The sequence below is a fragment of the Neolamprologus brichardi genome, chromosome 2 (genome assembly GCF_056152115.1).
Source record: "Neolamprologus brichardi isolate AB-2024 chromosome 2, ASM5615211v1, whole genome shotgun sequence".
Lineage (NCBI taxonomy): Eukaryota > Metazoa > Chordata > Actinopteri > Cichliformes > Cichlidae > Neolamprologus > Neolamprologus brichardi.
In genome coordinates, this window is record NC_142105.1 from 24761315 (window position 1) to 24777999 (window position 16685).

Genomic DNA, 16685 nt, shown 5'->3' on the forward strand with positions numbered 1-16685 from the left:
TCATAGTGTGAGGAGCAACTGTGACACTAAAAAAATCCCATGTGTGAAACCTCCAAAACTCCTGTTTTCATAGAGGTGCTCATACATGCTGCTGATCTGTTAATTAAGTGCATTTAATTAGCTTCACTAGATAGGCTGCTACTTACCCTCTTAATACCTATGAAAGGAATAAGGGTGTACTTACTTTTCTAACAGTGTTTAACTTGGCTTGGTTTTTATTTAATACTCTGATGTGTCATGTGTTATTGTTAATAAGATTAGGATTTTAAGGTCCAGATTTCTTTCTTTCTTTTTTTTTTATTAACCTTAGAACTGAAACAGTGTGTTTGAGTATGCTTAAATTTCTACATTATGTATATTAAAGAAAGAAAATATGGAACGCTCTCAAAGGACTGTTCAAGAAACAGTTTTAAGTCTGATTTTATTATGGATTGGGCTGCTGTACTTAGGACTTGACACCTTTGGGTGATTACCATTATGTTGAGTCAGGCTTAATCACATGACAGGGGAAAAAAATCATAGAAGCTGCAGGAGTTAAGCCAGCAGGAGGACTGACAGACCTTTCTTTTTTATAATTTGCCCATGATTATGTGAGTTTGTCTCATTTTGAGCTTTGCTTTGACAAAATGTTCTGAAGGACGATGTTCTATAAATCTTGGTTTTGTAGGCACTGCTATCCCACACCAAACAGTCAAGCAGTAAAAGCTGATTTCACATCTCCACTTTTAGTGGACTGATGCTCAAGAAACTCTTTCCCATACTGGTCCCCTGTTCATGTCCTGGTATGGTTTTCTCAGCATCTCTCTGTCCTGTGTTAGTAGCAGGGGTGGCCAGGCCATGTGAGTAATGAAAAAAGGACTTTTTTTCCCAGCAGAGAAAAAGAGTTGGATCTGGATCAGCTTTGGGTCAGGAGAGCTTCTTTTCTTCTGTACATCCCTAATCATCTTTCCTTTAAGGGTATGTTTATGTTTTCACATTTTTCCCCTCTCCGATTGTGCCGAAGGAGAGTGAACTCATGAGAATGCTCTCGGTTGAGTGTCTTCCTCATACCGTGTAGGCACGGAGGCTTAAACTCCTACCTTTTGTTCATGGCTACAAAGCATAAAGAACAGATGAATATGAACATCATCAAGTGATAAGTCACTGACCCATAAAACAAAGTTTGCAAATCTCCCTTAATGATGCTGCAGTGAGTACAGTGACGGGATTCATGGCAGCGTCCCAGCACACTGCATGTGGGAGGAAAAAGAGATGAGCATCAATACTGGGAATGTTCAGAGTTACTGTGCTACGTGTCTTTTAAAAGGCAGTAATGTGAATACTATTTATTTTCTTAAGTTCAAAACAAACAAACAAAAAAAAATCTCACTTGCTACTGTGTTGGAGTGTATAATGTTTGATCTCCTCATCCTGTCCTCTCCAGCCCTGCTTCTCATTCCTATTTTGGCTCCACTTTCTTTCATTTCCAGCCACTTTTAACTACTTACTCATACTTGTCTTGTCTTGAAATTCTCTCCTCATTTGCCTTAATCTCCTCTGTCCCTCTTTCTTTTCCCTCACCCAGCCTTCTGTCTTCCAGGAGCGTTTGGAGGCATTTCCGCTCCCAAACTCATCATGAGCTCTGGTCTCCCCAGTGGGATATTAATAGAGAGAAGAGGAGTGGAACATTGAGACCCACTCCCAAGAGAGATGAGGGTGGGAAGTAATAAGTGGGGAAAGGGCCGATCTCCATAGTCACCAGCAACCATAAATCCATCATGTGTTAGTTGCATGCACACAGATTATGTTATGTTCTTGTAGAGGAAACAAAAAAAAAAACCTTGACAGAGAGAAAGGCATTTACAATAATATGCAAAACACAAAGAAACCAACTCTATAACCCACCAAAACACTGTTTCTGCTCAGTGGGTGCTCCTATATAAAATTCATAACAGTTAAATTTACTCCGAGAAACAACTCTGAGCTGATTCTCATTCATGACCGAGAAAAGTGCCATAATATTCAAAGAGCAATTTACAGTCTGGCAATTCCAGCAAATTGCAGAACTTGCGACTAGAGATGAGTGTATATATGCACTTCAGTAATATTACCTGTTGTTTTTATAGTAGTTCTGAATCACATCGAACAAACATACAACCTAGCACGGTGTAACAAAACACAGAGCTACAAGGAAAGTTTAAAAGATTTATTCCTAACAGTAGTTTGGACACTGAAAAAACACTGAAAATTTACCCTCATATGCATATTTAGTAATATATAATACAATATATAATAATTGGCACATCTTTTTATGTATATAAACATAGTATTTTAACCCTAAATCATAATCTTTTCCTAATCAAGTGGTTTTTGTGCATAAGCTTAACCTTGGCAAGTCATCTAAACTTCACAAATATTGACTGAAAAAAACAACAACTAAGGTGTAAAAAATATTTGTTTTATGTGAGTCTAATTTGCACTTTTAGCAGTAAAGTCGAAGCACATTAAGTTTCTTTTCTCTCTCGAATGTGCTTCTCACTGTGACGCAGAGGAAACCATTTAAGTGGCCATCACACACCATTGCTCTCTCTGTCATTGTTCTCTCAGCAAAAACACTGTCACCTTGCGTCACGACTGGTCTGTGGATTGTGGAGTCGACATCAAATTTTGCAGCGTGCAGCTACTTCGCAGTGACCATGCAAACCACTGCGGGAACTTAGGTTGGCGACATAGGCGGAATATGACAGGCACTGCTGCCAGCGCCACGTGACCTCATTACACAAGACTGACGACAGTGCTACTGTACTACTTGGATTCAATTTGAAACGTGGGAGTAACAAATAACACTTGATTTATGCACCATGAGGGACTTAAGGGTCACAGCAGCAGTTAGTCTTCAGCACTGGACAAAAGTCTCGAGTCACCCTTCATTTCTCTCCAGTGATCCAGACCTTGTTGTAAATATTAAAGTGATCTTGAACAATAGTTCTCCCAGTTTTCTGAAGGTCTTTCAAGGTTTACTTTTGATATTGGCTGCTTTATTGTGTTTGGCTAAAGGATTAGTTGTTTTTGGACTGATCTGTTCTAAGGACTTTTGCCCAGTGGGAAGCTGCCTCGAGAAACGTACACATTATATTGCCAAAAGTATTCAGTCATCTGCCTTCACACACATATGAACTTTAGTGATGGCCCATTTCTAATCCATAGGGTTTAGTATGATGTTGGCCTTTGCAGGTATAACAGCTTCAACTCTTTTGGGAAGTCTTTCCATGAGGTTTAGGAACATTTCTGGCAATTATTGACCATTCTTTCAGAAGCACATTTGTGAGGTCAGACAGTGTTGTTTGATGAGAAGGCCTGGCTCACAGTCTCTGCTCTTATTCATCCAAAAAGTTGTTCTATCAGGTTGAAATCAGGACTCTTTGCTGGCCAGTTGAGTTCTTCCACACCAAACTCAGTCATCCGTGGGTTTATTCACCTTGCTTCGTGCACTGGTGTGCAGTCATGTTGGAATTGGAAGGGGACATCCCCAAACTGGAGCATAAAAGAGTCCAAAATGTCTTGTTATGCTAAAACATTTAGAATTCTTTCACTTCTGTTGGATTGCCAGATGGAAAAGAATAAATCGTCAACACGCCTCCACTGCTCTAGAGTTGAGTAGCGGCGTTGCTTTACACCACTGCATCCAATGCTTTGTATTGTCCTTGGTGATGGAGGCTTGGATGCAGTTGTGCTGTTACTGAAACCCATCGCATAAAGCTCTCTATGCATTGTTCTTAAACTAATCTCTACGCACTGTTCTTGAGCTAATCTGAAGGCCACATGAAGTTTGGAGGTCTGTAGCTGCTGACTCTGCAGAAAGTTGATGATCTCTGCACACAATGCACCTCTCTGCGATTTTAGGTGGTCTACCACTTCATGGCTAAGTTGCTGTTGTTTGCAAAACTTCCACTTTGTTATAATACCACTAACAGTTGACTGTGGAATATTTAGCAGCAAGAAAATTTTGCGACTGGACTTGTTGCACAGATGGCATCCTATCACAACACCATGCTGGAATTCACTGAGCTCCTGTTAGCGACCCAGTCTTTCATAAATGTTTGTAGGAGCAGTCTGCATAACTAGGTGCTTAATTTTATACACTCGTGGAAGTGACTAAAATGCCTGAATTCAATGATTTGGGTGAGTGAGTGAATATGGATTTCCTTTTTCATTTTTTCTGGACAGATGTATAGCACCTACTGGCGGAGTTCATCACTTCTATTCAGTAAATGTAGCTTTGAGGGTTCAAAAGGCTCAATATCAGCGGTGCTTTCTTTTCTCCTTATCTAACAGATTGTGTTGACAAGTGAAGGCAAAAACAAGCTGTCATTAGAGGACAGCAGCAGCACACAAACTGTCAGGACCGATGTGACCACGAGGTCTTCATCAAGGCGTCACAATGCTAAATAACTGAATATAGAAATGTAATACTGGGAGATTACATGCATTTAGCTTAAAAATCAGATATTCGACTAAATTTCTACCCTAAAGTATTTTAATTTTCTCTTAGTGATGTTAATTTTAATGATCTCTTTCTCTAGGATTGTTGTCCCCCTTATACACCATGGAGGGGTCATTTTATAGACCAAAGAGGTATTCGCCTGATCAGCACTTGCTCGAGAGGAGAGAGTGGATACTCCGATGTCAGCAATATTGCAAATCAATGCATTTTCCCATCTGCCTGCTATGATGGATCACTTTGGGGAACCTCAAATTGACTGAGAAGGAAGCTGATGTATGTGCTGTATTAGTATACTCATTAAACTTCAAACCCGAGTTCAGTGTCTTTCTCTGCTTTTGTTTCAAGTTTCAAGAAATGGAGCTGACTGCAGCAGCTACCAACATCCTTAACAACTTCTAAAAATGACACAAAACTTTGACCTACGCAGTCCAACTTCTTCTTTTCTGTTTGCTCATGCTTTTATCGGACATCATCAAAAGTCACCTATAGCTATAGATTTCTCAGTACTGGCACTCCGGCCTTTGAGCAGTTTTTCTGCTCCGAATGACATTTTTAAATCATTGTCTGTACAGCTGACTGACGGAGGCTTTGGTTTGAATTCCAGAGTTAAATCACAGAAAACAAGACTCTTCTGTAAGGGGAAGCTTAAGCTTAAGCAACGAGACTTTAACTCATAATAGTATTAAACTTACAACAGGCATCTCAGTAGGCTGTACTCTCTAAAGCATAATTCAAAAAGCATGTCTAATATTCTTACTAAATGTACTGTCATTTTTAAAGTTTTAGATACTATTTAATTGTTAGTTATTTTGAATTTGAGGATAAAATTTTATATTATTTTATTTATGAAGTGCATCAGAGTCAGCATGAGGTTTTTGGGGTGAACGATGGCTGAAGTGTGGCTCTGCATCCCGACTCAGTTTGTGAAGAGATTCAAGTCATAAAAGTGGGTTTGCTATTTTAGACATGTGCTACACAAAATATACACAGTGTAACTGAAAACACTGTGAACCTTTGTTGGTGTCAAACAAGAGCAAAAATCTTACGCTGATTAAAATCAGAGTCAGCTCTACTGGCCACAAATATGCACACACAGGGAAGTGGGCTCTATTTTGTTTATTGCACACAATGTGCTTAACAGACTTGACAATCAGACAACAACAGCATAACACACAATAACATTTATAACACATATGCATATGTGCAGTGGTGCAGAATGTGACAGTCTTGGAATAATAGGGTGGATAACCGCTTACTATATGCACTGATATAGATATGTTCAACTTAACAAAATTGTATTACTGTTTAGGTAGAAACAGTAACTGAAACAAAAGGTCTTTGTGGTTTTGGCAAGATGTTTTTCAGTTGTTAATCCTTAGTTCTTGTTTAATCGCACTTCACTCATAAGCTTATGATATTATAACATGCTTTCTGAAGTTATATTTTTATGTACTTCTATCTACTTTATCTGCTTCTATGCCCAGGGACTCCAGATGGAAATTAGCTAGTAGCTAAATCTGGTACAATGCATCTTTTCTCTTAGGAGATTAATTTTTTATTTTTATTTTTTGTACATGGTCCTGGACAAAAAGTGGAAATGAAATGAAACAAACAGTATCAAAGAGGGATGTAGACTCTGTGATATCACCCTATCACACCTGTTTTGGAATCTGCATTTTTGTTGTTTTTTTTGTGGAGACAGAAGTTACCATATATGGATGAAAGGGTGGAGAGTTAAGTTGTCAGCTAATGCTTTTGAGGTTACTCGGCAAGTTGCATTAAATAAACTGTATGAGTGCGTACACACATATGCACATATCTACTTTTTGGTGCTAAGGGACAGAAAAATAAAATTGTAAAATTTGACTCTTGAACACAAACACACACACATAGTGAAAGGTCTGGTTTAAGTGATGGACTTGAAGTACTAGAAGTGTGGCCTAAAGGATTCCAGTTGTGAAGTGTTGATATTTACAGATGCTTGTCATGAGGGGAAAAGTTATCCACAGAGACCAAACTGGCTGTTAGACATGCTTTTAATTCTGTAATGTAGTTTTTGGCACTTCACTTCACATCACCTGTTTTTAATGTACTACACCCATTACCCCTGTCTTCACCTATCACTTGTCAATTTTCTTCACCAGGCAGCTTTTCAGATGTTTTGCAGTGTTCAATGTTTGTGTCTCTGGTGATTTCTCCCCGTGTATGACCTTTGTCTGCCATCGGAAATTTGCCTGTCAATGTTCCCTGCTTGATTTGTTTGTCCTCGCTGACTGCCTACTTGTGCATGACCACGGGCTGTTTGGTTAAAGATTGTTTTGGACTACCTGTGCCACAGAGGTCCTCTGTCTGGTTCCTCTTTTCTGTGAAACTGTTAGACAAAGGGCAAACACTACCATGACAAAATCTCATAATTCTGCTGTCACCACATGAAAATAGATTAAAAAAAGAATAATAAAAAAAACAAAACTAAGCAAACCCTGAAATTAAATTGGCCAGATGCACATATTAACAATAGACTTTCATTAAACTGATAGAAACCCTGGATGCAATTATGTTTCCCTCAGACATTTTTTGCTAATGCAATTTAGAGAAATTAAATTTCTCAGAGACATGCTTGCTTTAAACTCTCCCATCACACTCTTTGTCAGTGAAAAGATTCCAGTCTCATTAGGTCTGCTGTTAATATGAAAATATGAGAAGTGATTAGTGGCTTCATGAAATGACAAAACACAGGACATCACAGAGGGAGGACAGTGATCTATGGAGCGCTCGAGCAGCTCGGTGGTAGCTGACAGTGTTGACAAGTGGAGGTGGAGACAGGCCTGTCAGAGGTGAGTGGAGGGCATCGCAAGACTGGCAAAAACAAAATATTTTTCTTAGACTCTTGTCATTATGTGCACACAACACTTCCTTTCCATTAGTTATGCTTTTATAATGGCGGCTTTTTACCAAACACACATATTGTAAAGTGCATATGCACCTGCATGCACTAAAATGTGTTGCTGTGGGATTGTGTATAAATACCATTGTGCTTTCCTTGCTTCTCATGTCATTTTCACCTTAAATTCAAAAGAAAAAATAGTCGTAAAACAAAATCCACCTTCAACTCTAAATTGGACAAATGTTAGCAGACAAAGTGTTTGAAGGCCAGGCGAGGCAACTAGGCAACATGACTCTTAAACAAGACCCCACTCAGACAGGCACACAGTTAAAACAGTTTATTTAAAGAGGAACAGGACTGAGTGAAAGCCACAGGGCTCGGGGAATAATGTGTCCTAAGGAGAGGAGATTTCCTAATGATCCAGTTTCCAGGACAGTCTCAAAGGTATGCATGAATTATCTTAATTGGAATGGATAAGCTTGGAGGGAGGAGCACTGGCCTGTCCACACAAAAGGGGTCTGTGGGTCATAGGAGGGTGGCATGGCGAGATGGAGAGTGTCCTAGAAGAGAGATCCTAAGGAGAGTGCTAAACTCAAAGAAGGCAGGTAGGTTGCTCAGGTAAGTCTTGAGGTCCCTTTCATCTGCAGAGATACACTGGAACAAACACAGGATCATCAGGTTCAGTACACATACATATATCAGTAGGAATAAACAAGGGTGAGCCTGTTTACGATGTGGAGATGACAGACAGTCTGTCGGAGTCCTGATGTTGAGAAATATCAGCTGCTGATGAGATCAATGAACCACAGGTGCGCTCGCTGAGAAGCTGCCTGTAAAATCAATCCGAGACCAGACACAGAGAACGGAGTCAAACACAACAGCCCAATACCGTACTATGATGGATGGATGAGACAAATGTGTCTCTGTTCTGTAAAGTGTGAAGTATGTTAAATAAGACTATAACTGGACAGCTTGTAAAAGCAGCGCGTGTATTGTTTGGAAAGCAGTGGAATAAGAAATAGGAACAGAAAGCAACTGGGAGTAAAGAGCTTCTTCAAAATAACGCTCATTCTTTTGAGATGTGCAAAACAACAAAACAAAAAGGAACAGTGTGTATTATTTCAGGTCTGTTAGCCACTTTGAGGATCATCCTGAACCTTTTGGACCTTTATAAACAGCGAAGTGTTTTTAGATATTAAGGGTAACCAGCTGATGTGTAGAGTGCTTGATTTATTGTGATATCTGTAGGTAGTTAGTATTCTTACAGTATGTATTTATATAAATGTTTATATAGGTGCAGCTATTATTTATGCTCTAAATCTTGCATAGTCCTGCACCATTGTTGTTGTTTTTTGCATCATAACACCTTGTTTGCATACAATAATGTAATTCTGATCCTTATTGTAATGAGTGGCAACTGTGGTTGATGCAATTAAAGTAAAAGCACCAGGAACCTGACAGGGCCAAAGTGATGTGGGTGCACTGAGTAACTGGAAAAATCTCACAAAAAGGATGTTTTTGAAAGTCATCTCAGGAACGAGCTGAGCCCTTTTAAATTGTCAGCCGCAGGGCCAGAAGAGAACAACTCATCCCAGACAAATTACAAAAACAATTTTGAGTGTCCTTTCACTGTTTTCCTTCTTCGCCAATTTTACCGCTGAACATAAACTTTAATAAATCTCCTGAAAAATCTGTACGCAAGCAGCGTGAAGGAATTCAGATGGCCAGAGTCTCACCATTTCATGTGACAACCTATAGATAAATCAGGAAAACAGGCTCATAGCTGCTAGTGACAGATGTGACACTTAGTCATGTTTCCTGTTTATCTGTGTGTGTCATCGATCTTTAACATTTAAAGTGTCCCATAATAAATAAATGGACAATCTGTTTATATTACAGAATATAACATTTCCAGCCTTTTGTCCCCCTTTTCTTTTACACGTGAGAGTTGAGGTTTATATGTACAATGATAAACTCTGGAGTACTTCATAACAACAGATGAGACATACATTTTTCCCAGTGGGCTCATTGCGCATCACAAGAATTCAAGTCCAAATGTAGACAAGGCAGCCGTAATTTCCTTCTTCATTTTTAAAAAGAGAAGTGAAACCTCCAGTATTCGATAAAACAGTATGTGTGGTGAGGGAGAAGCTCATTACATCCTCACTTGAGGACATTGTTAACAATAGCCTACACATGCGTGGTCTGTTTTGCTTTTGCCTCTGGATCCTGATCCGAGGTAAGTCGATATTTGGTGCTTTTATTGTTTCAGACTATATGTAGTGTGCTTGTTGGTGTAGGAGTGTGTGTGGGTGCAGTAGTGGGCTTCAAATCGGGGTTACAAATGTAATCTGTATCCTCTATTGCTGTTCCTTCACAGCGTCCTTCAGCACCAGAGTCACTGGCCTCGTTGGGCACAATGTCACGTTGACATGTAGGTATGACGCCAAAACCCATGGAGTCCTGAGTTTTTGTTGGGGCAAAGACAGGGTGCCCACGTCCAAATGTTCCAACACCATCCTCTCCTCCACCGGTGAGGCTGTGTCTAACAGAAGGTCCTCCAGGTACCAGCTGTTGGGCCGAGTGACAAATGGAGATCTGTCGCTGACCATCCTCAATGCTCGGAGGGAAGATGCTGGGGTGTATGGCTGCAGGGTTGAGATTCCTGGGTGGTTTAATGACCATAAGGTTAACATTGAACTGATCATAGAAGAAGGTAACGCTCGTGAAAAACTTTAGTGTTGATCACAAAATCATTGATGTTTTTTAGTAGAAAAAAATTGGTCTGTTTTGTTATTCATAGCTGCTGTAGAACAACCTGTTACACAGAACTACATAATATCTACTGCTGGAACAACAGGTGAGCAAACACCTACAAATAAATACATTAACTTTTTAACACAAATTGTATCTTATGGATTATACCAACTAACTATTTCAGATGCTACAGAAATACTGACAGCGTTGGCATCTGAAAGCGTGGAAGTTGGTCACCAACGAATGGACGCAGTTCAAAGTAAAACAGAGCAGGTATTTGACTTTTTATTTAAATCAGGAGAAAGCTGTGTGTTATAATACATCAATTCCTATTTTTATAGCACACTTACAAAGTGCTTCTCAGTTTTACTAAAATCACACATTAAAAACCAGCATATATGTTCCAGTGTGCATAGACAGACTCGACATATGGTCTTACAGTCATTCCTACATCCACACTTACATAAACACATCAGATGTAAACAATAGCCAAATACAATAGGAGAAAGTGTAAAGAAAAAAAAGCTGTTTGAAGCAAAGCACAGATTGACCACATGAGCTGACGAAGGCTGTCCTAATGTTTTTGGCACCACAACCTCTAAATTGTGATCACCTGTGGAGTTAAAATAAAAGCGTGAAAGAGTTTAGCGATCAGATGATCGGAGAGGCCGACTGACGTTATAAGGTCACAGCAGCTCTGCTATAGACGCAGGAGCCTGTCCATGTGGAGCTTTATGTATTATTAATGAAGGTTTAAAATAGAGTCTGGTTTTCAGGGGAAGACAGTAAAGAGAAGCAAGAACAAAGTTAACTCAGATAACGAAATGTTTTACAGCACGGTATGACTCATGGATGAAAACAGGAAACCTGTGGCCTTTATTTTCCTTTAGATTTTTCGTCTAGCAGCTAGAGAAGAAATGACACTAACTTGTAGTTTTGTCTTTTTATTAACTTATTTATTACAATATTTAGAAGATTTGGATTTCCTCAAATTAACATTTTGTCTCAAGATTGATGTGACACTTAGAAACGTTATTCAAAAAAATGAGTGTAAAAAAAAAAAAGTGCAGGAAGATTCTGATTATTTAACATTATTTATGTAACAGATTTAAAATTATATGGCCATTATAATTGACCTCACGATAAGGTTTATTTTTCATCGCAGGTGAATTTCTTCTCGAGCATTGGGAATATTGGCAGGATGGCAGGTCTTTTATTGCTCACCATAATCATAATCCTCTGCTTTATTTTCCGTAAGTATGGAATGGGTTATCGTTTGTGAGTCATCTCCCATTTCTGATTAATTCAACATTAAAAGTGGGCGTCTATCAAACAGCTGAAGTCACAGAGCGGGCTTTCCTTCTTACTGAGTATCTTCATATTTGCATTTCTTCAATCTAGGAAGGATGTTCCTGATGAAGGAGGCACTGAAACATCACAACTCCGTAACTGCTGAGAATATTTATGAGAGCATTGCGATGACTTAATGCTGTTGATCAAAAATAAGACACCAGATTTCTACAGTATAAGGAACTTCTGGCTGCAGAAGTGGATGCCTGACGCATGTCTAACCTTTTCATTTCCAGAGCCTCTGCTTAACTAGTTCCCAGAAAAGCAGCTTACAGGAGTCCACTACAAAGATCTCACAGAAAAGGGTGCAATTGTTTCACAAATTGCAAAAATAACCTAAAGATGAATTATTTTTTGCATTTTGTCTTTCTTACTACCTAGAAGAGTCGTTGGCTTGTCAATACTTGCGGACACAATGCCACCTACTGGCCCTACTGAGCAATAATAAGCAAATGTGAAAAACAAGTTTGTTAGGTATAACTGCACTATTATCTCAGTATAAACCTCTCAGCTATAATTGAAAAAACCTTCTTATGACATGGCTTAAATGAACTGTGAAACAGCTATTTAGTGATGTGAAAAATATGTACTGTACTATATGTTATATAAGCTTTTTTTAACCACTGAATAATGTAAAAATGGAAAATGATTTGAGAAAGAACCTTTACATGCCAAGACTAATTGCTTATGGTTTATTTATTTCTCTCTAAGTCTTGTGTCTGAGTCATTTAAAAAGTTTTGTGTACGTTCTGTTACACTGTATTAGCAAACTGAATAAATGTAATTACCTCTACCTCATTATAAATCTCCTTTATGTTGAAAGATAACTGCTTTTCTCTGGAAGCCAAAACAAATTAAACAAAAACCCGAATAATGTTTTTCCTTGTTTAGTTCTTAGCAACACACGTGGGACTGAAAAATATGTATACATTGTGGCAACCAGTAAAAACCAGTACAGGACTCAAATGCACCACACAGAGCCAGGAGGCTTTAACTTAAAAAGCCCAGTGTTTACTCGACAATCCCGTACACATGACATCAATCAAAACAAATACAAAAATGCTTTAAAATGTCTTTAAAGTAGAACAAATAATAAAACATATAAATTTAATACAGCTGACCTCACACACAGGGGGTAAAGTGGGATTTGGCAACGTCGACCATACGCTTCTGGGTGGCTGAACAGCATTGTTTATGTTTTTTATCACATACAATGATGTCTGTCACAGTTTGTTGCCTGTCCAGTGCTGAACTTTGAATACCATAACATTATTATTATGTAATTTGTTTTGCACGCTGCATCACGATAAGTAAAATGACAACTTACAAAACACAATCATGTTCAGGTCCAATATCTCAAATGAAAATCTAAAACGAAATAGCCTGAATTCACCAGTTTATCAAACATGAACAGTCCTTACCATTTTTTAAAAAAAATCTCATATTTTCGTACATCTTGAACTTTCTATGTTCATCTCTGCCTGGGAAGTACAGCAACTGTACATTGGCTAAAAAGACACACAGTGATGCAAACTGCATGTATGAAAAGTTACATTTGAAATGAGCCACCCCTCGAAAATGTTTCATTTGTGCTCGCTCCTGTTCTGCAGCACTAGTTAGATCCTCACATCTGCACCATGAACGCACAACAGAGCTGAGATGGGAAAAGGCGATGTGGTTATGTTGCAAGTGACACTGTGGGATATCATTATTTTCTTATCACTCCATACCACCAGCTTGAAGCAACTGCAGGCTGCAGCACATGAAAAATCAACTCCCTCTACTGTGTTCTGTATTATCCTGACTATCAGATCTAATTTCTCATTAACTGAAGGTTGACTGTATAAAAACACTCAATATTACTACAGTTTGTTGTTCTAATGACACATTTTTTGGAAGTGATCAAAGAGGAAGCACTGTGCTGAGTTACTTAATATCCAGCAGAACCAAATGTTTGCTCAGCAGTCTGAGAAATAAGCAGAGAGTCCAGATCCCTTGAGTGAACTAGTGTTTTTGTTTTCTGTAGTGCTCGGAAATCATCAGTCATCATTTCTGCTAAACCAAAAATGATGAGTGTTTTTTTGAAGTTTTATTTTGCATATATCTTTGCCAATGAGCAAAAAATGTGAAATTGTTTAGATTTGTCTTCCTATCCAGATCAGCATGTCATGAACAGATAAACAAAGAAAATATGAGAAGGGGATTCTGCACCTGTGGCACCTCCTGTGTTAATTGAACCACACAAGAAATGATCGATCGGTTCAGTTCAGATTTCTGCACATTTCATTGAAATAATGCTGGATTTTGGATGGGGAACCAACGCAACAAAAACAGAAGCAGCTCTGTTCCGCTTTAGCGAGAAGAAAAATGAGTTGTGAGGCGCTTACACTAAAAACAGCACCATGCAGTTTGGAAATATTTTAACACTGAAATCACACTGTGCTCAGTTCTGTCTTGTTTAACAGGGGAGTTAACGTAATGAGAGTGTTTAATAGATGGAGCGTGTGCTGCCTAAAACAACTGTTTTAGGCAGCACACGCTTACTGTAAGCATGTGTTGGAAACTACGAATGTACTTCTACAAGTTTCATTTAGACTTAAAAGGTGTGAAGGTTCCCTTTTGTACCAAAATAAACTCGTTAGTTAACTCCAGTTGATTGTAGAGCCATGATGCAACATCCAAGTGATGCTGCCCAACTTTCATTATCCACAAATAACAAAATGTGAGCACTCTAAATATTGATTAAACCTACCTTTGGGCATAATAAATATTTAACACGCCTTTTTTAGATGGAAGATGGTCTAGCTGAGACAAAATGTTTTCCCAGCACTTTGTGGGCATCAGTAAAGTCAACACCTGTCCTCTATTACTGCAGGAGAAACAGTGGTTGTGTTTTTCACTGTAGTAAAGGAGCAAGGCAGCTCAAAATATAGATGAAGCAAGATTTTTCAGATGTGGCTGAACTAGGTATTATTTTCATATTTATGAATGAAACATAGTATGTGGTATTTACACACGCTGACCACTTTATTAGGTAACACAAATATCAGTTTAATCACATGGCAGCAGCTCAGTGCATTTACGCATGAAGATACTGTTGAGACGACCTTTTGAAGTTGAAACTGAGAGCGAGCATCAGAATGGGGAAGGAAGGTGAATACGTGAATTTCAACCTGGCATAGTTGCTGGTGGTCTGAGCAATTCAGAAAGTGACGATCTGCTGGGATTTTCCCCACACAACTGTCTGTAGGGTTTACCGAGAAAAATGATATAGGTTTAACAGTTAAATTGATAACAGGTTATAACGTTAAAGCCACTGAGACTGGGTCATCCTTTTTTGTCTCCTAGTTACAGAGTTAATATTGGGGGATTTTATTATCTGTTTGTTCTAAATGAATTCTGAAATAGTTCATATAAAATGTGTTTTTCCTGATCTCTCGATTCTAAACAGAAGTAATACTTGTCTCAAAGAATTCATTTCAGCAAACATTTTTCTTTGAAGAACAAAGATGTGCAGATATTTGTTGACTTTATTTATTTGAAGAGAAACCTTTTGACCCCCACATGGGGCGATCATGGCTCAAGAGTTGGGAGTTCACCTTGTGATCGGAAGGTTGCCGGTTCGAGCCCCGGCTTGGACAGTCTCGGTTGTTGTGTCCTTGGGCAAGATACCCGTTGCCTACTGGTGGTGTCAGAGGGCCCGGCAGCCTCGCCTCTGTCAGTGTGCCCCAGGGTGGCTGTGGCTACAATGTAGCTTGCCATCACCAGTGTGTGAATGGGTGGATGACTGGTTGTGTAAATCGCTTTGGGGTCCTTAGGGACTAGAAAAGCGCTATACAAATACAGGCCATTTACCATTTTTAATCAGTATGAAAGAAAATATACGTTCAGAACAAGGGCCGCCATTCTCAGACTAAAATAAAATGTGAAAACGTGTTGTTTGTGTCTCAGCACTAATGCTGTTCACATAAATGAATGATAAATCCATTGTTTTACTGTTATTTGATGGCAGATTATGCACTTATATGGCTTGAAAAGAGGCTGCTGTCGTATTAGTAACACAATGCCACCTACTGGATCTAATGCCAAAATATTAATGAACAAAAAATAACCGAGGTCACTGTAATCTTACCAATGTGTACTTTGTTGCTGTGTTTTTTAACACAAGGGCTTCACTGTTTTACAACATACTAGTCTGTAATCAAATCTCTCTTTAATAACAATATCTCAGAGCAACATTTTTGCTTGCTCTGAGATATTGACTGTAAAAACCATTACACAGATTTTCACTTCAATTCATTAAAAGAAAGTTGCTTCTCTTTTGCGTTTAGTTCCTCTCTCTATAAAACCCCCCAGTGGTAATAATATAACCTAAATGGAAGAAATTAAGAATGAAAGTAACTGTTTCCGATCCCCTGGAAAACAAAAAAAAGTTTTCAGTGAGGTCACAAGAAGACAACACAAGAGGCACCAAGGCTACACTGTCACACTTTGTTTCACCCTGTTTCTCATGAATGTTAACTGTATGAGGGCAGCCTGATAGGTGAGCAGCTGGGTTCTGTACTACGTGGGTAGAAGCCCTTGTAGCAGTGAGCGTCTGGTTTCCAGCTAACCACATTGTTTCTCTGCTCTTTCCATGAACTCCATGTTATGTCTCTTTCCATTTTATCTTTTAAAGAAAAACAAGCGAAATCAATTTGTTAAGTATAGTTTATCACAAATCCTTCTAGATTGGAATTTCACGCAGAGATAAACGCAAAATGTGATGGTACAAACAATACTGTGCAAAGATCTTGAGCCACCCCTTATTCTTTTATATTTTGTTTCAAAGGCCAGACTGTCTTCCTCATCCGCCATGCAAAACCATCATGTAAGTGTCTGACTGACAACAGTTTGATTTTTCAACATGAAAATGATCTCAAACACACCGCCAATACCGAAGCTTAGACAAAAACACTCATAGTGGAACTGTCAGTCATGGATTGGCCTCCACAGAGTCCGCACCTCAGCATTATTGAAGCAGCGTGGGATCATTTTGACAGAATAAGGCAGCAAAAATCCAAAGATGTGCTTTGATTGTCCTTTAAAAAGTCAGGAGCAGAAGCATTCCTGAAGACCACTTAAAGAAATTAGCAGAAAGCTGACTGTGTTGAAGAATAAAGGAGGTCACACCAAATATTGACCTTCAAGTTTGTTGAAATATACTGTTTT

General features: G+C 38.8%; 1 protein-coding gene across 2 annotated transcripts; it reads left to right on the top strand.

The window, feature by feature from the left end:
* The first annotated feature begins 9541 nt into the window (after nucleotides 1-9541).
* On the top strand, nucleotides 9542-12144 carry LOC102784479 (T-cell immunoglobulin and mucin domain-containing protein 4-like). Of its 2 annotated transcripts, XM_006781515.2 has the most exons (6): nucleotides 9542-9606; nucleotides 9748-10083; nucleotides 10171-10227; nucleotides 10309-10397; nucleotides 11290-11377; nucleotides 11526-12144. In XM_006781515.2, exons 1-6 carry the CDS (start codon nucleotides 9564-9566, stop codon nucleotides 11609-11611), a joined length of 699 nt encoding a protein of 232 aa, XP_006781578.1. In that variant the 5' UTR covers nucleotides 9542-9563; the 3' UTR covers nucleotides 11612-12144. The 2 variants fall into 2 exon arrangements, with proteins under 2 accessions (XP_006781578.1, XP_087705270.1); XM_087849144.1 differs by having other exon boundaries at nucleotides 10171-10397.
* Nucleotides 12145-16685: the final 4541 nt, after the last annotated feature.